This window comes from Cervus canadensis, chromosome 14, assembly GCF_019320065.1.
Source record: "Cervus canadensis isolate Bull #8, Minnesota chromosome 14, ASM1932006v1, whole genome shotgun sequence".
Classification (NCBI taxonomy): domain Eukaryota; kingdom Metazoa; phylum Chordata; class Mammalia; order Artiodactyla; family Cervidae; genus Cervus; species Cervus canadensis.
Genome location: NC_057399.1, coordinates 11,062,200 through 11,087,489, shown reverse-complemented (window position 1 = coordinate 11,087,489; position 25,290 = coordinate 11,062,200). Strand labels below are relative to the sequence as shown.

Genomic DNA, 25,290 nt, shown 5'->3' with positions numbered 1-25,290 from the left:
GATCCATTCCTTCCCAGTTTGGGGGTCTTTTGTGGTTGAGAAGTAATGTTCAAATTCTTTTGAAAGTTGAGATAGGTGGTCATGCTTGGAGAAAGAAGACCCTGGCTCAGTCTCTTTTGAAATCTCTGCTCATGTTTGAAACATGTCAAAAATCCTGATGTTCACTCATCACCCCCGTAATTCCAGTTTGACTTTGAATGTAACTACTTTGTCTGCCAACTGAACACAGTTGTTCTCTCCTGAGAGGATGGACTGAGTTCCTTGAACAGGTTGAACAGGTTTATCGACTCATTCTGTGTCACTGAAATATGCTGCCAATGGTGACTGTTTTTTTAAAAGAAATCTCTAGAACTGCTCTCATAACTCAAAAACTGGCCAGCAACCTACCTTTAGAAAGCCATCTCATCTCTGTGTATAAGTCTTCTCTTTTAAGCTGAGATGCTTTGGGTTCAAATGGATGCTCTGCATCCATCTCCTCACAGATCTGCACGAAGGGACTTGAGTTAAGGGCATGTACTCTAATGCAGTTGATAATTTTATTCACATCCTGCAAAACATTGTTAAATTCAGGTGACTGTTTTTCAGCTAGCCAGTATTTCTCTATGGATGACATAGTGCATTGATTCATATTCAGAAGGGAATTCTTTGACCTGAGTAGTGAAACCAGAAAGTCATCCAGTCATGGCAGCCACTTCATCTATGTATATACCAACACAAAATGACCAATTCATCTTTCCTGATATGTAATCATTCAAGTAATGCTCAAAATTCTCTGAGCCAGGCTTCAATAGTACATGAACCGTGAACTTCCAGATGTTCAAGCTGGTTTTAGAGAAGGCAGAGGAACCAGAGATCAAATTGCCAACTTCTACTGCATCATCGAAAAAGCAGAAGAGTTCCAGAAAAACATCTACTTATGCTTTATTGACTATGCCAAAGCCTTTGACTATGGATCACCACAAACTGGAAAATTCTGAAAGAGGTGGGAATACCAGACCACTTGACTTGCCTCTTGAGAAACCTGTGTGCAGGTCAGGAAGCAACAGTTAGAACTGGACATGGAACAACAGATTGGTTACAAATAGGAAAAGGAGTGCGTCAAGGCTGTATATTGTCACCCTGCTTATTTAACTTGTATGCAGAGTACATCATGAGAAACTCTGGGCTTGAAGAAGGACAAGCTGGAATGAAGATTGCTGGGAGAAATATCAATAACCTCAGATATGCAGATGACACCACCCTTATGGAAGAAAGTGAAGAGGAACTAAAGAGCCTCTTGATAAAAGTGAAAGAGAGTGAAAAAGTTGATTTAAAGCTTAATATTCAGAAAACTAAGATCATGGCATCTGGTCCCATCACCTCATGGGAAATAGATGGGGAGACAGTGGAAACAGTGGCTGACTATTTTTCTGGGCTCCAAAATCACTGCGGATGGTGACTGCAGCCATGAAATTAAAAGGCGCTTACTCCTTGGAAGGAAAGTTATGACCAACCTAGACAGCATATTAAAAAGCAGAGACATTACTTTGCCAACAAAGGTGCCTCTAGTCAAGGCTATGGTTTTTCCAGTGGTCATGTATAGATGTGAGAGTTGGACTATAAAGAAAGCTGAGTGCCAAAGAATTGATGCTTTTGAACTGTGGTGTTGGAGAAGACTCTTGAGAGTCCCTTGGACTGCAAGGAAATCCAACCAGGCCATCCTAAAGGAAATCAGTCCTGAATATTCACAGGAAGAACTTATGCTAAAGCTGAAACTCCAATACTTTGGCCACCTGATATGAAGGACTGACTCACTGGAAAAGACCCTGATGCTGGGAAAGATTGAAGGCAGGAGGAGAAGGACACGACAGAGGATGAGATGGTTGGATGGCATCACCGACTGAATGGACATGAGTCTGAGTAAACTCTGGGAGTTGGTGATGGACAGGGAGGCCTGGCATGCTGCAGTCCATGGTGTTGCAAAGAGTCAGACACGACTGAGCGACTGAACTGAACTGAACTGAATCATTCAAAGGCTTGAATAGTTCTGCAGCTGTTGGTTGGCAACAGAAGTGCACATAGTATATCCTCAAGCACACTCTCAAAACAAGCACTGTTGCCTTGATGTCAACATTGGTAGACTCATCAATGTCAGCATTGCATGCCACAGTGACTCATGAATCCTTTCTAACAATTGAGCCTCAACATCCCCTGCTGTTTCATCAATTCATCTAGTTATGGTGCCAGTTATAAAAGACGAACATGTGCCACCATTTTGACTGCGGCCTCTCCTAAAAGTTCATGATAAATGTCCTTGGCAGCAGGCATGATCAACTCTTTACCAAGAGTAAAGTGCTTCTTAGCTTTACCAATGCAGTTAGCCACTAAGAATGATGCTCTCGGTGCAGACACATTGGGCGAAGTGATGGCCTTCGATAATTATTTCTGTTCTTCATGTTTGTGGGGTTTTTTTCCTTTTAAAAGACTCCAAAGTCTTTTCTTTTAATGCAGGGTGCTTGGTCTCCATGTGGAGAAGTAGTTTTGAAGGCTTCAGGGCTTTGTTGTGTAGCCAGTCACCACATAGTATACAAAGCAGGGTTGGATAATATGAATCACCTGTTGCAACAAACCCATAATTTAAGTTGGACCCTTGGTATTTTCTATTGAATGCAATTTTCTTTTTGTTTGCAATCTTCAATCTTAGAGGCTTCTGCCATCTCATCATTGGATCTTTCCCCAAGCTCTCTAGCAACGTTTTTTTTTTTTTTTTTACTCATTTTGGCTAGGGTTAGCTTGCAGGCTTACCAAAACTGTGACTGAGGCAAGTGTTCAGTGCAGGAAAGAGGCATGGATGGGAGTGGTAAATAAAATAAAGTGGTAAATAAAAATAAAAAAATAAAAAATAAAGTGGTAAATAAAATAGTGGGCCATGCACAGACTAAAATAAGTCGGATTCTGACTTAAAGCCTGCCACCAGTTGCAGCTTGTCACTTGCCACTGTCTGATAGGTTTTGATATGAGTCTGCAAGCAACTGATTTATTATGGTCTCTGTGCGGTCAAGCCTGTCTAATGATAATCTGCATTTGCAGCCGCTCCCCCGTGCCAGCATCACCACCTCAGCTCCACCTCAGATCACTCGGTATTCAGGTCTCACAAGGAGTGCACACCTGGATCCCTCACATGTCCAGTTCACAGTAGGGTTTGCACTGGTGTGAGAATCAGATGCCACTGCTGAGCTGACAGGAGGTGGAGCTCAGGCAGTGATGCGGGTGATGGGGAGCGCCTGTAGGTGCAGATGAAGCTTTGCTTGCTTGCCTGTTGCTCACCTCCTGCTGTGTGGCCCGGGTCCTAACCGACTGTGGCCCAGTACTGGTCTGTGACTCAGGCACTGGGGACCCCTGGCATAGAGGACAGTTTCCTCTACATGGTGATTCCGGGACCTAGGCTCCTTCCCTCCATTCCTGTCAGGCCTTTGAATCCTAAAGCAGCAGGTGGGGAAGGAGAGGGTAGAAAAACACACTTGCTTCTTAACTGTCTTAGCCCAGAAGTAACACACATCACTTCTGCTCACATTCCATTGGCTGCTTTGGTCCCATGTTTGTTCTAGACGCTGGCGTGGGCTGGGAAATATGCCCCCTGGTTGGGCAGGTCCTTGCCAGCAGCAGCTTCACTTTATGGCAAGGGAGTAGGAATTCCTGGTGGAGAGCTAGCCCTGGTTCTGCTACGGGAGTAGGGTTCTGTTTTGAATTTGTCTCTGGCCCCTCCTCCCAGCAAAGGGTCTTGTTTCCAGAGAGAATCTTGAGGGCAGTGGTCCGCATTTCCTAGTTTATTGCCTTGGGGCCGAGTAGGCAGAATCCTACTTTATTGCCTGTAATAATTTTTACAGCTAGCCAAAGAGGCCTCAACTGCTGAACAAAGCTTCAGTATCTCAAGGAGCCAGTGCCCACAGCCAGCAGGGACTGAGAGAGATTGCAGAAGTCTCAGAAAGAGGAACTGGGAGGGCAGTTCCTGATTTTGAGTGAGAAAGCACATGAAGGGTGGAAGAGCCAAAGAATAGCCCATAGTGTTCCCAAACAAGAAGGCCACCACCACATGCTGTCATTTCTCGGGTAAATATTTGACTGGATGTTTGTTTTTCTCTGAGGGTTTTTGGATGATGTGACAGAATCTGGGCAGACCATCAGAATATCAGAAGCACTCAACCGGAGGCCAGAGAAGCCCAGAGAACAATTCAGAGAAGCAGATTGCTCACCAGGGTGGCAAGCAGTGCTTTTCCACCAAGATGCTTCCCCCAAATGCAAGGTGAGTTATCAGGGCTCAGCTTGAGACACGGCATGCTGGACAACAGCATGTTCCTGGCAACTGTCTTCTTTTTTAATTAAAAAAGTAATTTTTTAATTAAAAGAAGCACTTTAGTTGAAGTATAGTTGATGTACAACATTAGTTACAGTTGCACAATATAGTGATTCATAATTTTTAAAGGTTATACTCTAGGTATAGTTATAGAATATAGGCTATATTCCATATGAAAGTGAAGTCACTCAGTCGTATCTGATTCTTTGTGACCCCATGGACTGTAGCCTACCAGGCTTCTCCGTCCATGGGCTTTTCTAGGCAAGAGTATTGAAGTGGGTTGCCATTTCCTTCTCTGGGGGGGTCTTCCCAAGCCAGGAATTGAACCCAGGTCTCCTGCATTGCAGGCAGATGCTTTACTGTCTGAGCTAATTGTATATTAGCTATATTCCCTATATTGTACAATATATCCTTGTAGTTTATTTTATGCATGATAGTTTGTACCTCTTCATTTCCTACCCCTGTTTTGCCCCTCTCCCCTTCCTTCTCGCCACTGCATGCATGCAGGCATCAAGTCGTTTTAGTCATGTCCGACTCTTTGCAACCCTATGGACCACAGCCAGCCAGGCTCCTCTGTCCGTGAGATTCTCTAGGCAAGATTACCAGAGTGGGTTGCCATGCCCTTCTCCAGGGGACCTTCTTCACCCAGGGATCAAAGCCACATCTTTTACGTCTCCTTTATTGGCAGACAGGTTCTTTATGACTAGTGCCACCTGTGAAGCCCTCCCTCTCACCACTGGTCACCACTAATTTGTTCTCTGTATCTGTGTTTTTTTGTTGCTGTTGTTATATTCACTAGTTTGTTATACTTTTTAGATTCTACGTATATGTGATATCATTTGATATTTGTCTTTCTCTCTCTGACTTAGTTCACTTAGCATGACTTCCAAGTCCATCCATATGGTTGCAAATGGCAAACATGTTGTCCTTTTTATGGCTGAAAGGGGATCTTCTTTATCCATTCATCTGTTGATGGACGCTTGAGCTGCTTCCATATCTTGGCTATTGTGAATAACACTACTACGAACATTGTGGTGCACGTATCTTTTCAAATGAGTGTTTTTGTTGTTTTCAGATATACACCCAAAAGTGGAATTGCTAGGTCATATGGTAGTCTGTTTTTAGTTTTTTGAGAAACCTGGTGATGTCTTCTTTGCTATTGGTGATTCATGGGACCGGGAAGAAGGCCTGGTTTATGTAATCTGGCAGCTGGCACTGAGCAAAGACCCACAGATAGGTTCTTGTGTCAGTGAACAGATTTCAGTTTGTCTTTGTTTTGAAGGTACAGACTAGAATGGGAAGAGCTCAGAGGATCTGGGTTTGGAACCTGGCTCTGTAGTTTCTAGTAGATCTTAAAGCCTCAGTTTCCTCATCTATTAATCAGTTTCCTCACCTATTAACCCCTGCCCTAACCCACAGCTTTGTGAAGATCATATGAGAAAAGAATATGAAGGCATTTGAGAGCTGTAAAGTCACGTCTAGCTAGATGTCATGAATTAAGAATTCTCACTCAAACATTTAAACTTAAACATTTTATCTTAAATGATTCTAAAACTAAAAAGACTACTCAAAAAGTAGAACCATCGCTTCCTGGTGTCAGGGGAGTCTCTGTTTAGATTGTTGCAAGATGTTATTGTAGGGAAGGAAAAAATAATACTTCCTCTATTATTCTAGGTTCTTGGCCAAGATATTCCTATAATAAAAAAAAGATTAACAGGAGATAAACAAAAGTTTAATAACATGTATGCCTTCTGTATGGGCTCCCCAGGTGGTGCTAGCGGTAAAGAACCTGCCAACCGATGCAGGAGATGTAAAAGGCACAAGTCTGATTACTGGGTCAGGAAGATCCCCTGGAGGAGGGCATGGTAACCCACTCTAGTATTCCTGCCTGGAGAATCCCATGGACAGAGCAGCCCAGCAGGCTAGAGTCCATAGAGTCGCACAGAGTTGGGCACAGTCGGAGCAACTTAGCACGCATGCCCGTGTATACCTCCTGAATACATGGGAGACATAGGTGACATACATTGGGAGACGCTAACTCTCCCAAATGACTGAAGTTGTCACCCTAAATACCATCTTCAGCTAAAGACAAAAAAGGATATTAGGGTGAGGAGTCAGCTATAAGAAGTTATTAGGAAAAGCACAGTAAACAAAGGTAAGATTATAAAAGAAATAAAAATGAATGGTGCTTTTTAGGACAGTAAAGAATGGAAGGTAGCAAATAAATAAATAAATGGGCATTTGTCTTCTTCAATCACCCATTTTTCACGTGGTAACTCTGCCTGAACTTGCCAGACATGGGTGAAAACACTTCCATAGACTCCCTCCAAAAGGACGGTAGCTACCAGATGCAGACCATTCTTCTCTGAACAGTAAGCTCCAATTGAAGGGGTAAGGTCAGGGCAAAGGAGAATAAACAGAGATCTGGACACCCAGAGGAGGAAACAGGGAGGCCCTGGGAGAAGATGGAATAAAGAACCAGGCCAGAGACGAAAGGCCAGTCAATAGGTCATCTTAAAGTTATCAGGTGTGTTTGAGTCCCACCAAGAATGAGTGATCATCTCCCTCTGACTGGTGTTCTCCGAGGATCCAGTGAGACCTTGGTGATGAGTGAAAGTGAAAGCGAAAAGTGAAGTCGCTCAGTCGTGTCGGACTCTTTGCGACCCCATGGACTGTAGCCTAGCAGGCTTCTCCATCCATGGGATTTTCCAGGCAAGGGTACCAGAGCGGGTTGCCATTTCTGTAAAACACTGTTATTTACTACAGTGCCCTGCTCAAGACAGGAAAATCCTTGCAGTCCTTCTGCCCTGGGAAAGAGCTCTGTTCCCAGCTTGGCTGAGCTGATTCTGTCTCTGAGTCAGCTGACCAGTTGGTTAAACAGCGGAGCCAAGACGTCCAGCCAGGAGTCCAGCTCCTTAGCTATGTGGCTCCTGTATCTCTTGATAATGTCAGACCCCACCTCCAGGAGGGACCCCAGGGTCTGCTGGGGGCCAGGCTGCTGCTTGGAATACTCCACTCCTATCTCATGAAACAGCATCTATGGGAGGCAGTCGTAGGGAAGGTGGAAGCTGGCCTGAGGTTCAGCAAGCACGGTGCTTCTCAGTTAACAAATCACCATTCTTATCCATTCTCGAAGGATCTAGGGAAGTGCTGGCATTCCATCCATTCTACAGATGAAGCAACCAAGGATTCAGCAGGAGAAATGATTTACCCCAGCTCAAGAGGTTTCTAACTCCAAATCCCAGGCTTTTCCTCTGGGTAGATCTGAGGACTCACACGTGCATGAAGACAGCCCATTCACACCCTCTGATGGAGGTTACAAACCAGAGCTGATCATTCCCAGCTGCACATGAAGTGTTCAGTCACTTCAGGCGTGTCTTACTATTTGCTACCCCATGGACTATAGGCCTCCAGGCTCCTCTGTCCATGGGGTTCTCTGGGCAAGAAGACGGGAGTGGGTTGCCATGCCCTCCTCTAAGGGATCTTCCTGACCCAGGGATTGAACCCGAATCTGTTGCAGACTCTGCCTCTCACTGGCTGGGGAAGCCTGGATGTGAGTCCTTACCTTCTGTGCTTCAGTTTTCTCTGGTGAAATGGGTTGATGACAGAACCTCTCACAGGGCTATCATGAAGCTGGAATTAGTTAATCAAAGCGTACCCTTGAGGGATAGCTTGGCATACTGTAGGCCCTTGAGAAAGGTTAACTTCCCATCTATCCGTTTCGGAAGCATTAGTGGGCACCAGGGTTTCGCTGGTGGCTCAGACAGTAGAAAATCTGCCTGCAACTTGGGAGACCTGGCTTTGATCCCTGGGTTGGGAAGATCCCCTGGAGGAAGGCATGGCAACCCATTCCAGTATTCTTGCCTGGAGAATCCCACGGAAAGAGGAGCCTGGCGGGCTACAGTCCATGGGGTCGCAAAGAGTCAGACACGACTGAATGACTGAGCATAGTGGGCACCTGTTGTTGCCACGTGCTGGGTCAGGAGCCAAGCACATGAGAAGAATGAGGAAGGTCCCTGCCCCTGGGGAGCACCTCCTCTAGTGGGGAACACAGACGTATGAAGACTTTTCCACAAAGTGGGCTCCCTGCCATGATTGTGGACTGAGTCCCAAGCAGTCCAACTATCTCAGTTCACAACTGAGACCCTGGGCTCATCTGAGACTAGGAAGCCACGGCACTTTTAGGAGCAGGGCTAGGTGGGCTCCAAGTGGTATTTCCTGGCCAAGTGCCTCTACATGAAGGCCTCAGAGGAGGAGGCTGGCGGCTCTGGAGGACAGAGGGGCCATTCTGGGCAAGACTGCTGTGTTCTGCCTGCCCCGCCCCCCAACCTGTAGCGCGGAGCAGGACACTGGTCACTGCCAGGTGGGCAGAGCACGCAGGCTACTGGTTAACCAGGCGAAGGACTTCAGCCCACCATGTGACCAGGAGCCCAGGGCAGGTGAGCCCCAGACACTCGCTCACCTAGCAGGGGCCAGGGACGCCAGTCAGCTGCCCGTGGAAGTGCACTGGGTTGGAGCTGGGGGGCACTCAGTCAGGAGTGGGCTGACCCCAGATGCTCAGGGCAGAGGAGCAGATGGGGTCTGGCATTTGAGGAGGTAAAAAGAGTCCCTCTGCAACCCAAGAAAGATAACTTTCCTTTGGTCCAAAAGCAGGGAATTGTACGGAAAGAATAGATTATCACACACCATTTACAAATAACAAATATACAATGATCTTTCTTGCAAACTGCACAGACCCAATTAAATCTCACAGAATGCTTTCACTGATTTTTGCCAGAACTCTTGTATATGTAGTTAACCTGCCATTGACCCATGAGTTTATTTCCGACATGAGTGTTGGTTGATATATTTATTGACATTAATGAGTAAGCCAAACCTGCAACAGTGGAAACTAGGTGTGAGTCAGAGTTTCATTTGCCAGAAACTCCTTTTTGGATGAATGAGATAAGAATTTTAAATTCTGGAAGAATACTTCCTTTTTTTTTTTGCTATTCATAATGTAATGGCTACAAACATGTTTAAATTTAATCTGCCTTGTTAATATTTTCTCTGTCACATTCTAGACAGTCTCAGAACATAAATCAGAGCCTGATTTGTAGTGCTCCTCCATCTCCCTGGTATAAATACTCCCAGCCGGGCTGATTTCAAGCTCACGGTGTGATGTTGCTGAATGGAGGTGTGAAGCGGGGCACGGGAGTAGCACAATCCACAGCACAGAGTTTTCATCCTGCACGTGTAACAGATGTAGATAACCTCCAGAGAGAAATCACAGCCAAAGGTAGCAAAGTAATTAGGAGGTGATGGGTTTTCAGGCTTTACTACCTTCCTTTTTAATAATTTATTTAATTATACATTTGTATATTTTAATTTTTACCAGTAGTGGTGTTTACAAACTGGCTTGCAAAATTCCTGATTATGTGACAGTCCTAAGCTGGCACAAGCCAGCTTGAGCATACTATCACATCTGCCTCCAGCTCCAGGCAGGACTAGGAGGAGGCTGTGTGTTAGGGGATTGAAGGGATTCACAAAGCTGAGGCTGGGTGGACCCCAGAGACCCTGGCACACAGTCTGCCTCATTGCTAGAGGCATCACACGGACAGGCATGCTCACGCACACACACGCACACACACACACAAACATACTGCACACGCCTCTTCCTCCTTCTCAACCCTTCTCTGCGCTCAGCAGTGGGAACCAGTTCCCTTTTTTTCTGCCCCCAGGGTGGCCGGTGCCGCACTCACAGAGCACCTTGAGCTGGACTTGAAATAACCTGGGCTTTGGGACGTTTTCTGCTCACTGGTCCTCTTTGGGCCTCAACTTCCTGAGGGCAGTTCCCATGGAATTTAGCAAACATGCCCTAATCCTGTCTGTGCCAGGTGCTGGGCTGGATTTGGGATCAGAGATGAGTCAGCCACAGCCCGGAAGGTCAGCGAACTCTCGGAGCTCTGAGGAGCCACGTGAGCTAGCAGCAGGGGCTGGGAGGATGGTGTCATGCAGAGCTGCCTGGCTCCCAGCCTCGCCCCTCCTGGGCCAGTTAGGAAACCTCTCCTGGCTCCAGTTCCTCATTTGGAAAAGGAGTTATTAAAATCTGCTACTTGTAAAGACTACATAAGATAACATAAAATAGCAGAATTCCTAAGGAGATGGTGATACACAATAGTGACATCAATCGATAAAAGCGATTATCATATGTTTGATGACCGTAGAGTGATAACCTTAGGACCAAAGGAAGCAGGACTGTGGGGCTCAGAGACTCCATTCTGCCCCCAGCAGGCGATCCGCACAGGAGTGTCAGAGAAAGAAGTTAGGAATGCAGCTGACCTGTGCTCTAGATGGACCAGTTCTGTGTCTTTGCTTGGACTCATCCTCATTACTTTTTATTTTCAATCTTTATTTTTTTCATTTTGTATTTATTAGATAATTTAAAAATTTTCTATCTTTTTAATTAATGAGAGATTTATAATTTATACCCCATCATAGGACAAATCTTGCATGTTTTCACTTTATGCTGATTCTTGGGTAGCTTCCCTTCAGAATGGTGTTTTATTGCTCTGGGAACTGAGCAGAAAACCTCCAGTCTTTTCCCTGATTACGAAACCCAGTCATTCATTCAGCGTATGTTTATTGCTGTCTACTTTGTGTTAAGCACTGTTCTAAGCCAGTTGTCAAGCACTACATCTATGCAGTACCCTTGGAAAATTCAGGAAAATCACTTTTAAAAAGTAGAATGGACTCAAATGCACAGAGATAAGCACTCTTCACAACTTGGGATCATATTGTTTTATAATATGTTTCCCTTAACAATGTATCACAAACACAGTTCCAAGCTGTCATCTGTGAAAATTAGATTTTCTACATTTGGGGGTGCTGTGTTTCGGTTCACCCCTCAGCAGATCTGCCCCAACAGCCCTGGACCCATTAGGAAGTAGTGTGAGTCTCAGAGACCAAGAAGGGGGGTCTCAGTGGCCTTCTAACTTGGGTTGACCTCAAGTCAAGGTCACCTGTTCATGCATGGATAGAGCTCTTATTTAGAGAGCTCCGCTCTCTACTCTCTCTGAGCTCACCTGCATCTAGCCACTGCCAGACTGACTCTCGTCTCAGCCCTCCAAGCAGGAGACAGGTCCAGCAGTGAATATGTGCAGGCAGAGTCACCCCACTGAAAGAGTTCTGTGGGTCTGTATATTCTGACATGAGAAATTGCCCTTCTTTAATAAAAATCTTTCCCTTTCCTTTATTGATTAAATGAAGAAATCAATCAAATCAGACAACTTTAGTCTGATCCCATTTTTGCTTGAAACTACAGGTTACAAAAACATGGAAGGGAAAAGGGCTTTTATTAGTACTTTTTAATTTGTAAATATTCTGAATATTTTACAATAAGCATAATTTGCATTTAAAATGTTAAGCACACATAGGAGGGATGGAGGGAGGAAGAATGAAAATTTTAGCATTCTAGTACATGTCCCCAGTCATCTCTCTGATTATTTCCTTAGTGTATGTTTTTTAGAATTAGAATTCCTAGAAGTGGAATTGCTATATTTTAACAGCTCTTGGTATATATTGCAAAATTAATCCTCAGAATGGCTATTTCTCCTTGCACTTTGATTACCAGTAAATGAATACCAACTTGTCTTGACCGTCAGTGATTCTGAGTAGTCCTGTCAGTAGCTCCCACTTCAACAGATAAGACAGGGTCTTCCCTGGCGGTCCGGTGTTGCCCTAATGGCCCAGAAGCAAGGGACGAGAATGAAGACAGAACACGAAATCTGATGCAATGGGCCAGGGGGCCTGCAGCCTCTATTGGACTGAGGTACAGAGTCCACTCTGAGCCCAGCTTTTATTCCTAATTGCAGACTACAAGACTCTTTTGATCTTATCTTTCCCAAGACACTACACTGACATAGTCCAGACCTCCTTGTTATTACCCCAGGCTGCTCACTTTTGGGCTAGTCTTCGGAACAATCAGCAAGTGATAGGCAGCGTTCAGGCCTGACGCTAACCCGGAGTTCCAAGGTCCTTGCTTTCAGGATCCCAGTCACACTCCCTTCTGGGTCTGGCCTTGGGGTTTGTAACAAGGAGATTATTGTTAAGAAAAACATGAAAGATAATCATTAACACAGCTTCTTAATATATGCTGTTTTTCCAGGTGCTATTTCTGTGGAATTTCTCAAGGCTGTGAAAGTACATTGTTAGAAATCCCCACTACATCTTCCCCCCTTTTGGTTTTTCAGGAGTAGATACGCCGTGTGAGCAACTTTTTTCTTCATCAGTTCTCAGATGGTTTTTCTCGTGCATCTGAGGACTAGACACAAAACAGTTAAAAATATACATCCTGATATTATAGTACCAAGCAATCCTCCTCCTAAAGTTTTAATCCACATCACGGGGTTAAGTTTATGTAAGCTTTCCTCAGTTTCTTCAAATAAATCAATTTCTGGGAGTAATTGTAAGTGAACATTCTGCATATTAGAAATAGTAGCCATAATTGGGAAATATCTAAGGATAGATTATTATGAACATGTCCTCTCAAATGTTTAAATAATCGATCCCAAGTATATGCACTTTGATTCTATTTATGAGGTGTGACACAAAATGAAGAGATATTCCAATCACACTGAAGATGGATTTGTAATTTTAAGTTTTGTACTTCGTCCCCTAGTAGAACTGCATTTTCTAAATCAACCAGTCGTTCATTAATCTCTTGGTCTATGTGGGTTTGACTTCGCCAGGCAGAACTGCATCTTGGTGCCGCTGCTGGACAAACGTAGTCTTTATATAGTTTATTGATGCAGTGTCTCTCCAGCTACTGCTGCGATCGGGGCTATAGCAGTAATTCCCACAATAGCTGCTATAAGGAGCCCATTAAACTTTTTGGAACATTGTAGTACTTTCTTTATAACCTTTAAAAGAGCATGTGTTTCAGGAGAGCCTTCCCAAGTTCTGGTTTGATTTACTGGAAGCCATATTCCCAACCTCCTTCTTAATAAAACAAATGAGTGATTAGAATTATAAACTGAAGAATTTAAGCAAGTATATAATTTTCAGTCCTGGCAAGAAAGTTCTTGTACACTTTCATTGATAAAAATTGTTCCTTTCAAGAACACATAAGAATCTCTCACACAAGACTGACTATAAAATGTCCAGTTTGTACTGGTATTAAATGTCAATAAATAATGAGTTTTATCGGAATAATGTCCATCCCAAATTTGGAATTTTTTAAGACTTAAAGCCAATCTCCAAATCTCTCCTTGCCCTCTTCCTTTATCCAGTTGTGGGAATGGGGCTGACAGGCCACTAACATGCCATATAATTGGATGATCTGAATGAGTGGTAATATTAATGGTCAAAGACTTTATGCACCCACCAATGAAGCCTTTTGTGAGGATCGCAGGACTGATTTGGATGAGAGCAATTAGAGACTGCATACCCCTGAGGGGATCAGTCCCATACAATCCCACAGGAACCATTATTCAAAATTACTCCCTCAGTCCAGTAGAGGCTGCAGGTCCCCTGACCCATTGCACCAGATTTCCTGTTTTGTCTTCATTCTCATCGCTCACTCCCAGACCATTAGGGCAACAGTTCCGGTGGCTAATATGCCAAGCTCCAAATGCAGGGGACCCAGGTTCGATCCCTGGTCAGGGAACAAGATCCCACATGCCCCAACATAGAGTTGACATGCTGCAACAAAGACTGAAGACCCTGCGTGCTGCAGCTAAGACCCCGTGCAGCCATGCAAATAGATAGACATTAAAAATAGATAAGGCAGCATTTATCTTAATTTCCCCTTTTATTACTAGTTGAAATTTTAAGAATTTGTTGAATATTTGTATTTTATCCCTTGCTGGTGGCTTACTGTTCTTTGGACAGTTTTGTTCTTGTGTTTCAATTTTGGTTTTTACTTCATTTTTTCTTTTCCTGTGGCTTGCTGGAGTGATTGAATTTTTATTTCTTCATATTCACTTTTTAGTACATTGATTTGCTTTCCATTTATATCCTTCTGGTAGCTAACTGTGGGCTTTTGATGTACGTACTTAGAATTATATTTTACTTATAAATCCTAGAAAAATAAAACAGATTTCTACACCATCTTCCTAAACATGACAAGAACTTGGTCATCATTTCGCTTCCCTTTATATCCACATGTGTTCCTACCCTTCCATGTGAGGTATCATCAGGTATTTCAACTCCAGGTGGACATTTCAAACATTTTACTTCACAATAATTACTTATCTAGATATTTCCCCCCTAATTCCTATGTTTGTTGTTGCTTTTAAATTCTTCCCCTTCCTCCTAGATTCATTTTTCTTCTTAATTGAGAATTTTCTCCAATATTTCTTTTAGAACAGGTCTTTTTGAGTCCTTGTGTTTCTAACAATGTGTGTGTTAATATATATTTGTGTGTGTTTAAAATTCTGTGCTCGGGAATAATGGGAAATTTTGCTCATTTCTTTGCTAATTATGATTTTTTGCATCCCTCTACTTCCTCCTAGGGGGCTTCCCTGGTGCCTCAGTGGTAAAGAATCTGCCTGCAATGCAGGAGATGCAGGTCTGATCACTAGGTCAAGAAAATCCTCTGGAGAAGGAAATGACAACCCACTCCAGTTATTCTTGCCTGGGAAATCCAATGGACAGAGGAGTCTGGCGGGCTACCCTCCATGGATTCGCAAAGAGTTGGACATGGCTTAGTGACTAAACAACAACTTCCTCCTAGGTTCATTCTTCTTGTGGACAATTTCCTCTACACTTTGTCTCAAAGAAGTTCTGCTTCATTTCCTCAGGAGTAAGCGCCTCTGTCTGTTGAATTTTTGGCTCCCTTTCAAAGTGTAATCTTTCCTCATGTTTGATGGTTCTGGATTGGGTGCTTATCTTTGTGTTGGAGCTTTCCACGGGGATATTTATTTGGGGTGTGGGTGGCAGCTGCTGCAGCGGCTAATACTGAAGTGTGCTGAGGTGGGAGGTACCGATGGATGGGGTACCGCAGCAGCTGATCTTCATCCAAAGAGCCTGGTCCCTCCCAGGTGCCACCTGTGATCTGAGGCATTGCCTTTCTCTCTGTGATGCATGTATACTATTCCCAGAGAGATAAACTCCTTGCCCCTGGCTGGTCAGCATGGTGGGAGGACGCTTGGGTCTGTGGCCCCCCCAACTCTTCATTTTGTGGTCTGTCAACAGCCCCCACCTGTGTCAGCATCTTGCATGCGGATGCAGAGCCCTTTTCTCGTGGTCACAGTCTACAGCCATGCTGATTAATGCTTTTTCTCTTTGATCTTGTCCTAATTGCACTCCATCATTCAGCATCTTCTGGTAGTTTTGAACCTGATAGACTTCTTTCCTGCTTTCAAATATGGCTAGTTTTTCCTTTCTTTAAAAGTTTGAGGCTCTTGTATAGGATGGGGAGATTGATGTATGTGCTCAATTTACCTTCCAAAAATAGAATTCTGACTTTTACAGTCCTACCAAATTTCTAACAGCATGTGTCCCCCCCACCACTACCCCACCACTTCTAGGATATTTCAGTCCTATGGTTTAGACATCACCATTAGGAGGGTCTGCAGGAGACAAGAGATGTGAGTTCCACCTCTAGGTGCAGAAGATTCCCTGGAGGAGGGCATGGTAACCCGCTCCAGTATTCTTGCCTGGAGAATCCCATGGACAGAGGAGGCTGTCAGGCTGTATACGGTCTACAGGGTTGCAAAGAGTCGGACACGACTGAACTGACTTAGCACCCACACACACATGTGATGTTCATGGGTTCCCCTGAGAAGTGCTCTTCCCTGAGACTTCTGAGGAGAAAGCTGGCCAGGAGGGAAGTCTGGGGAATGACCAGATGGATGCTACAGGAGTGGGGCATGGAGTGAGCAAGGATCTGGAGGGTGAGTGTGTGCCGAGGTGGTGCCGTGCAAGTCAGAGTGATGAAGAGGAGCAGCTCCCTCTTGAAGAGGGGCCACAAGCCTGCCGTGATGTGGTTCAGACGTGAGACCCCAGCGGCCCTGTCCTGCAGGCTGTGAGGTCTGGAGAGGACAGAGTCCACAGCCTGTCATCCAGATGACTGCTGTCCTGCCCCAGTAGCCCAGCGGTGAATCAGAGTGAGCAGATGCTTCTTGACCTCTGATTATGAAAGACCATGTCGCTGTCCTGTGAAGTTTCTAGAGCTTAAGTCTCAGGACCTCTCACTTGTAGGACCCCACCAAGGCTCTGGGAGGGCGGGAGGCACCTTGGTTAACTGTTTACATGGTGATGTGTTTTCTTTAAAATATAAGCAGGTAAGATATTTTTGTAGTTCTGTGTGAAAAGGACATCCAAATGATAAGCTTTGGGCTCCAAGGAAACCTGAATCTGTCCTGGACTATGTCACCAAGAAAAGGAGTTACAGCCAGTTAGTAGGACAGTTGTATAGATAATTAAGCTGGAGAAAGAGTTAAGAAAGAAGATTAATCCACTTAGGGAAGACACATCACAGGCGAGCGGCACTGGCTCAGAAAGTGACGTTAAAAAAGATGAGATGATCTCAGTGGGCTACAAGTCAGATTCCTGACAGTGATGCTCGAGGCTGAAGGGTCAATGGCCACAGCCGTGACCGATGGTGTGAATGAGTGTTTTGGCTGTTTTTCAGGACCGGGCGGCTGAATGGCACTTGTGACAGTTCGGTGGACATGGAGCTCTTCCTGCATTATTCCCTCATCCCGTCAGTAAGTGAAGGCAGGGGAGGGGAGCCACCCCCCATACACAGGCATCCACAGGGGTCTGAGGAGGTCAGCGGAGACTTGCTGTCTTACATGAGGCCCCAAAAGCACAGGCAGAAGAAGGCTTCGAAGGTCCCAAGAGTCGGGAACACTGACTTGTAGGGAAGTCAAAATAGGTTTTTCTGAGGAAGCCATGCTGGAGCTAAGGTCTGTTGGAAGACGTAGTAAAGAACATGTCAAGCACAGGGGAGAGCTTGTGCAAAGGCTGCGTTGGGGCAGGGAACGTGGAGAGTGTGGGGGGCTGAGAAGGCAAGTGGGCCGGAGTGGAGAATTGAGGTGGGCCTGTCTGGGGAGGTGGGGCAGGGCCAGGCCCTGTGTGAAGGAGTTTGTCTTTGCTCTAAATACAGTGGGGAGTAATTGGAGGATTCTGGCATGAGGATGGTGGGATCAGATTTATGTGTTGAAATGATTACTCTGGTTGCAAGTGGGGATCAGGTTGGAGGCAGGCAAGAGAGGAGGGAGGAAGGACCAATGAGGAGATGGTTGCACAGGTCCAGGTGAGGTAATTTTACGTCATCCTAGATGATGGCGGTCAACTCAAGGTGTTCAGGAGGTAGGAGCAGTAGGACCTACTAGCAGGTTGGCCAGAGAGGAGGGAGAGGATGACGCTTCAGCTTCTGACTTGCACAGTTGGAAGGACGGTGGTGTTTGCCATTCACTTGTTGAGGGAAATTAGAAGAGATCCAAGCTTGGTGCGGATAAAGGAATAGGACAGGGAGGAAAATCACGAGCTCCATTTAAGACATACTGAATTTAAGAAGCTTTCAACACATCAGAAAGAAATGCTAACTGTGTGGTTGGACATACAATTCTGGACCAAGTCTGGGCTGGAAATTCAAGTTTGTGAGTCTTCTAGGTATTTGGTGGCCAGGGAAAGCGTGGACATGGGTAGGATCACTGAGGAAGAGAAGGCCAGGGAGTCAGAGGAGTGGTCCTTGGAGTGAACTACGGTGAGGACCTCCACTTCTAGCAGCTGGGTGAAGAATGATCCAGCAAAGGAGACTGAGAAGTACTGGAAGAAAACCAGAAAAGTGTGGCTGACAGAAGCATAGAGAAGAGAGTATTTCAAAGAGGAGGAAAAGGTCAACAGTGAATGCTGCTGAGAGGTCAAGCAGACCTGGCTTAATGTTTACGTTTGGGTTGAGCAACAAGGTGGTAATTAATGACTTTGACCAGCACTGCCTCTGTGGAGCGATGGTGGTGGAAGCCAGGTTAGGGGGCTGAAGAGCAAGGGAGAGGTCAGGAAATGGAGATGGCGAGTGTTGATCATGCTTGGGATACTTCTAGCAAAAGGAAAACAGAAAAGGGCCATCAAATGTCAGAGAGATGACTGAATCCACAGGAATAAAAAGCAAAGAAGGATTTGCTTCTTTAACAGTTAATAGTAACTTTAACAGATAATAATAACAGTTACTATCTGTTTTTTTACAGAAGAGGACACTGAGATTCAGAGAAGTTAAGTCTCCCTTCAAGCCAGTGAGTGGGAAAGAAAGATTTGAACCCATGTCCATTCAGGGCAGCACAAAAGGAAGCTCAGTAGAAAACATCCTGGCAGCTCCAGGGTGCACACAGCCAGCTCCCTGAGTCTGGAGTTTGAGTCCTAGACGTTCTGAGTGCTGGGCTCACCCTCACACTCCCCTTCAGTCAGGGCACAGAGGGTCTGAGGATGAATACTCCCTGATGGCAAACTCATCTTCTCTTCCTGTAGCTTTTCATCATCTTGGTCTTGTCCTTTCTCCAAAGAAGAGAGCAACACAGAGAGAGAGATGACACTTACCTTCTGCGGAACCGCTTCGGAATGATCATGTAAGTTGAGCCAAGGTTCATAACTACAGCCTGGGATACTCTGTGTTGGGGACCAACACCACTTGTAAGACCAGGCTAACTCCTAGCTACCTCCCCACCATGAATAGCTCTGCCCCTCCCTTGCCCAACCCACCCAAGGCCCAGAGAGTTCAGAACCCAGTTCAAGCCATTGTGCCCTCAGCACCCAGGGCTGCCCAGGTGTGCTGAAAACATCTCAAGGAGGCTCAGCTCACTGTGGGAAAGGCCCTCCCCCGCTCAGCACCGTGGCTACTCCAGAAAGCAGAGGGGAGAGAGTTCCCTGTCGCTGGTGGCAGCAAGCTCCCTTGTTGGGATGGAGGCAGGAGTCGTGTCCCAGGAGAGCTGGGGGGTCCAGGCAGCTTTCAGGGCCTTTCTGGCTCTGCCATTCTGAATCTCTGCTCCCCTTACCACATTTTTCCATGAGTTCTAATTTTCACATCTCTGCCTCCTCACTCTGTAGTTAATAGTAATGTTGATGATACAGTTGGCATTTATTGCACGCTGACTATGACCCAGGCACTGAACCATCGGCTTTAACTACATTACTCTGATGAACCCCAACAAGGCAGAGGTTGTTATCCTCATGTGATGAGTGAATGAGCTCAGGCTCAGAGAAGTGAGTCACTTGCCCTTGCTCGTAGTCATGGCTGCTGATGTCCTTGCTTTTGCTCCCCAGACTTTGAACTTCTCCAGGGCAAGGATTTTGTCTCCATCACTTCAATACCCTGAATCCACATCTAGCCCCAGGATCGGCACAGAGGGCCTCAGGATATGTTGTTATTGTTTCGTCACTAAGTCATGTCCAACTCTTTTGTGACCCCATGGACTGTAGCCCACCAGGCTCCTCTGTCCATGGGATTTCCCAGGCCAGAATACTGGAGTCGGTTGCCATTTCCTTCTCCAGGAGGTCTTCCAGACCCAGGACGGAACCCACATCTCCTGCATTGCAGGCAGATTCTTTACTGCTGAGCCACCGAGGAAATGAATAGTTCACTAATCAATAATTCCTCCCCAGCCTGGGGTAGTTAACTTTGGAGATGAACTGTGGGGGTGAGTCACTTCTGGCTTCCTAACTTGTTTCTCTTATTCACAGACCTCTGGACTTCGTGGGCACTTTTAGTAACCGATGGTCCTATGGAATCGCCTTTGGGGCCACAGCCAATAAGGTCATGTTCTTGTTCTCAGAAGGTTATCAGCCCCTGCTGGTCCCGCAGTGGGCCCAAGGTACACGCGCTGCCTCACACCTGCTGGGAATTTCACCACGGAAATTCTCGCTCAGAGACCAATGGCAGGGGTTCTCTGGGGTCAGGGGACACAGCATGTGGATTCTCAGCATTCTTTTCAGCTTATCACTTACCCAAGGTCAATGTGGAGCTCACAGAGTTTCAAAGCTCGTTTGCGGGAATTTTCTCCCAGTTAGATTCAGAGGTTCTTTAGTCATAGTAGAATGAAGGCCCAGAAGGTAGGTTCACTGTAACCCGCCCTAAACACCTCTCCTGAGTGATAGCTATAACTGCCTTCTTGCTATCAGTAAGCATTCAGATGCTTCCTCAAAGAACAGTGCTTACTTCTCTGGCCATTGATCTGAGGTCTCTTTGTTCCCCATGCCCTGGGCTCTCCTACAGTTCAATCATCCCTAATCTAATGACTCCCAAACCTCTCCTGTCCAGTTTGGTCCTCCCTCCTGAGTTCCAGTCCTCTATGAGCAAACGCCTACAATATCTCCTTAGTTTTTAAGAGTTTTTGATGGAAATTAAAACCAAAATGACACATCTCTTAGAAGTGTATAAGTTAAGCTTTGGCTGATGTTTCTTCTCGTGGTTTAGTCACTCAGTCATGTCTTTTGCAACCCCATGGACTGCAGCCCACCAGGCTCCTTTATCCATGGGATTTCTCAGGCAAGAATCCTGGAGGGGGTTGCGATTTCCTCCTCCAGAGGATCTTCCCAATCCAGAGATTGCACCTGCGTCTCCTGCGTTGGCAGGAGGATTCTTTACCACTCAGCCACCTGGAAAGCCCGTGGCAAATGTTTACATCTATGAAATCATCACCACAATCATGATGGTGAACCCCAGAGTTAACTTTTTCCCCTTTGTACTCTCTTCTTCCCACCTGTATCTGGTCATCACCCCCAGCCTCAGGCAACTGTATAAATGGAATCACATGCAATGCACACCACCCCTCCTTGGAGGGATAATCTGTTTTCTTTCACTCACCAGCGTCATTATTTTGAGATCCATACCTGTTTAGCATGTATCAGAAATCATTCCTTTTTCATTTCTGAGTAATGTTCCACTATATGAATAGACCACAGTTTGTTTATCTATTCACAAGTTGACAGACATTTGATTTATTTTCAGTTTTTGGCTATTACAAATAGAGCTGCTAAAAGGACTACAAGTCCTTGTACATTTCCATTTTTCTTGGGTAAATACCTATGAGTGGATGTCTGGATTATTAAGACCTTGAAGTAGATTATATTTTTAAAGAAACTGTCAGACTATTTTTCAAAGTGATTTTTTTCCAGTTTTGATTACCTTCCTCAGTGTATGAGAGTTCAGCTTCTCTTTGCTCTTGACAACACATGGTCAGTCTTTTTAATTTTAGCCATTCTAAGAAGCATGTGCTGCTGCTAAGTCGCTTCAGTTGTGTCTGACTCTGTGCGACCCCATAGCTGGCAGCCCACCAGGCTCCCCCGTCCCTGGGATTCTCCAAGCAAGAACACTGCAGGGGCATCTTATTGTGGTTTTAATTTGTACTTTTGTGATGACTAATGATGTTGAGCATATTTTCGTGCTTATTTGCTATCCCTCTACCTTCCTTGATGAATTGTCTGTTCAATCTTTGGCCTACTTTAAAAAATTGGGTTGTTCTTGTTCTCTTATTGTTGAATTTTGAGAGTTTTTTTAAAATAAAACCTGTATATAAGTGCTTTATCAGATGTATGAATCGCAAGTATTTTCACCCAATCTGTGACTTGTGTTTTCATTCTATCAACAGTGTCTTTTGAAGAGCTGCCATTTACAATTTTGAGGAAGTCTAATATTTTCATTTTTCTTTTTATGGTATCATGTAAGAAATCTTTGCCTAAGCTAAGATCACTTAGATTTTCTTATTTGTTCTTTCTAGAGGTTTTAGTCTAATGGTGTCTTGCATTTAGGTCTATGATACATATTAATTTTTTGCTTATAGTGTAAGGTGTGGATTGAATTCCTCCTTCTTTTTTTTTTTTTTTTTTGTCTTTGACTATCCATTTTTGCAACACTACTTGTTGCCAAAACCTATTCTTTGCCCACTAAACTGCCTTTGCACCTTTGTTGAAAATTGATTGACTACACATGTGTATGGTCTATTTCTGGGCTCTCCATTTGGTTCCACTGACCTGCAAGGTTGTGAAGGTTCCAATTTCTCCCACTTCTATCCCAACACTTGCTATTTTCATATTTAAAAATATAGGCATTCGAGTAGGTGTGAAGTGCTATCTGACTGTTGTCTTGACTGTGTTTCCTGGAAAACTAATATGTGAGCATTTCTGGCTGGGCCAGAACATTGTTCTTGCTTCATGGCTCAAGGGTTCCCTCTTCTGTTTTCACAAAGTGATTTTATGTATGTATCCTCATTATAACCGTACATTTTCTGAGTTGACTTCTTCCCTCCACTGTTGTCTGGACTCACTAGTTCCCAGTTCCTAATGTTCTTATCCTTTTCATTTTGAATTCCTACTTCCAGCAGTTTCTCTGTCACCCTGGGCTTGTCCTGGGAGGGGACTTGGATATTTAGTATAGTGAGTTCATGGGTTGCAATAGATCCAGCATCTTCAGACTTACTAACACCAAGGTCTGCTGATTCTCACCTGTGAACCATGACCTTCAGCACCTTGCCCATTTTCTGCTGTTATTTCATCTTCAATATTTCAGCTGTGAGTATCTGTTGGCAATTTTGGTTCTGTTCTTGGGCTTTCAAAGATCCTATTGTCTGCTGTCTGCTTCCTCTTAATCTGATGTTGATATCAAATGGGTCTTGTCACTTAGATTTGTTGTAAATGTTTGTGGGTTTATGGTTTTGCTGTCTTATTCACTCTGTCTGCTTTCATGGTGGGTGAATTCGGGTAAATTTTAAAATTATTCTCTTGCAGCTTCTAACCTCACAGCAATTATTCCTTTTATATTGTCCCTTACCTGCCCCTCCTCCACCACTCACATTCACAGAAATACTGACCACCCATAACCAACCATCTCCCATCCTTTGAGTGAGGAATGTCCTTCTTTTCCTCCTTCTCGCCATCCTACAAACTCCTTGTATTTCATGGCCTTGCTAAATGTCATCACCTCCAGGATGCCTTCCATCATACTCAGACCCTAGGTGAGGTCCATGACTTCCTCTTCTTGCCCTCATAGCATGTTGAATATGCCTCTACTATCATACATATCACATCACTTACTTTCCTCCTTGTCTTCCCTATTGGATTATAAGTATCTCAAAGCAAGAACTTTGTTCATTCCTTCTGTGTCCTTGATGCCTGGTCTGTGCCCCAGCTCAAAGCAGACACTTAGAAAGGACACCTTGTCCAATTACATTTTGGTGGTGGTTTAGTTGCTAAGTCTTGTCCGACTCTTGCGATCCCATGGACTGTAGCCTGTCAGGCTCCTCTGTCCATGGGATTCTCCAGGCAAGAATACTGGAGTGGGTTGCCATTTCCTTCTCCAGGGGATCTTCCCGATCCAGGAATTGAACCCGGGTCTCCTGCATTGCAGGCACATGATTTACCAACTGAGCTATGAGGGAAGCTGTTAGACCATCTCAGAACTAGTCAGTGACAGCATTAATATTATCATTGCCTTAAGGGCACAGTGTATCAATATAATACTTTACAAGAGGTTTTAAAACACAGGACATCCCTGCTCCCTGTGTTGCTATGGTATACATTATGGTACTTTACTTGCAGTGATTGTTTGTTCATTTATGTTGTCTGTTTCTGCCCATCATACTGTGAGTTAATCAAGGCCAGGGACCAAGTCTTCTTCATCTCAATAGTTAGCCCAGTGCCTGGCATGGAAGAGGTGCCAGGAAGGCTCTGTTACGTGAATGCATGACAGACATCCCTGCGTTCCTCCTTGGGCTAATCTGGGACTTATTCACTCAACTCCCTGAGTCCTGAGATCTGTGACTGCAAGTCACATGAAGCCCCATAGCTGCCCTGAGTCTCCCCTGAGCTTGTGAGAAGAGGAACTCACATAGTCTCTGGCCCTTTTCTCCCAGCCTTTGTGCTTCTGATCGGAGGCATCGAAGTTGGCCTGTCCCACTTCCCCTTTTTTGCCTGCCTCTCCTCGGAGTTCGGGCTGGTCAGCTCCGTCCTGGGCTTCAGCTACTCTCTTATCTGGTAAGATGGACTCTTCCTGCCTCCCCTCCAACAGTTTGTTTGGCCGTGGCTAAACTCTGGGCAAAGTGCTTGTGGTAACCTGAGAACTCTCTTGGAGGGCACCTTGCCCAGAACTGAGGTTCAGGGTGGGAGGGTGGAGTGACTGGTTCCAGGCCCACCGTGGCCCCTCCTTGGGACTGCACTTGAGGTTTCAGAAGGTCAGTCTGCATTCTGTCAGTTCCACAAGAGCCTGCTCATGATTAGAATATTCCCAGAAGTCAGGGTTGTAGAAAAACTCACTTCTGTCAACTGCCGTCAGCTAGACCCACAGGTAGAAGCAGGAGTCCCACTTGGATGTGACTTCTCCTTGCTGTTGTCCCTTCCCTGGGAGCCCAGAAGAAAGTGCAGGGGCCTTAACGGGGAATTTGGGGCCATCACAGTCTGGCCTTTCCCTGTCTCTCCATGCCTGTCGGTCTCTAGCACACACCTCCAGTCATGTAAGGCTCCTGAATCCATTCCTTCATCCATCCACTTCTTCATTTAGCAAATATCCTACTGTGATCCAGGGAATACACTGGAAGACAAAACAGACCCTCATGGATCGTGCATTCTGGCCTCTTCATCTACATGTTGCTCTTCCCCGTGTGGAGCATCTTCCCCACTTGGCCCAGTGATAGGTATATGCTCATCCTTTATGCATCATCACCCCTAGATGTGGGAGCTTTCTCACCCTCCTCATGAGCTGTGTGCCCTCAGCTCTGATACCAAACCAGCACAGAGCTGGCCCTGGAGAATATTACTGGCTGAGTAATCCCATGAACACATCTACTTTCCAGCCCTCAGGGTCATCTCATTGCCCACAAACCCCTTACTGGGCTCATTCCCCCACAGCATGTGCTATGGAGCAGGGGTCCCAGACCTAGTGTGTAAACAAGTGGAGGGAGCTCTCAAGCAAAGGATACCCTGAAAGCTACAATTCCAGAGTTTGTTAAATGGCTTGCTAATTAGTGGCTTGATTTTAAAAAATT

The 25,290-nt window shown here is 45.2% G+C and overlaps 1 protein-coding gene across 1 annotated transcript in view; it reads left to right on the top strand.

Annotated features, from left to right (window-relative positions):
• Positions 1-4,034: 4,034 nt before the first annotated feature.
• The window catches only part of LOC122453241 (stimulated by retinoic acid gene 6 protein-like), a 40,149-nt gene continuing 18,893 nt past the window's right edge, over positions 4,035-25,290 (top strand). Inside the window, exons 1-5 of the mRNA XM_043487156.1 lie at positions 4,035-4,282; positions 16,950-17,025; positions 18,788-18,885; positions 19,997-20,127; positions 24,163-24,283. Of these exons, the coding sequence (XP_043343091.1) occupies positions 4,263-4,282; positions 16,950-17,025; positions 18,788-18,885; positions 19,997-20,127; positions 24,163-24,283 (446 nt within the window). The 5' untranslated portion in view covers positions 4,035-4,262. The remainder of the gene's footprint in view (positions 4,283-16,949; positions 17,026-18,787; positions 18,886-19,996; positions 20,128-24,162; positions 24,284-25,290) is intronic.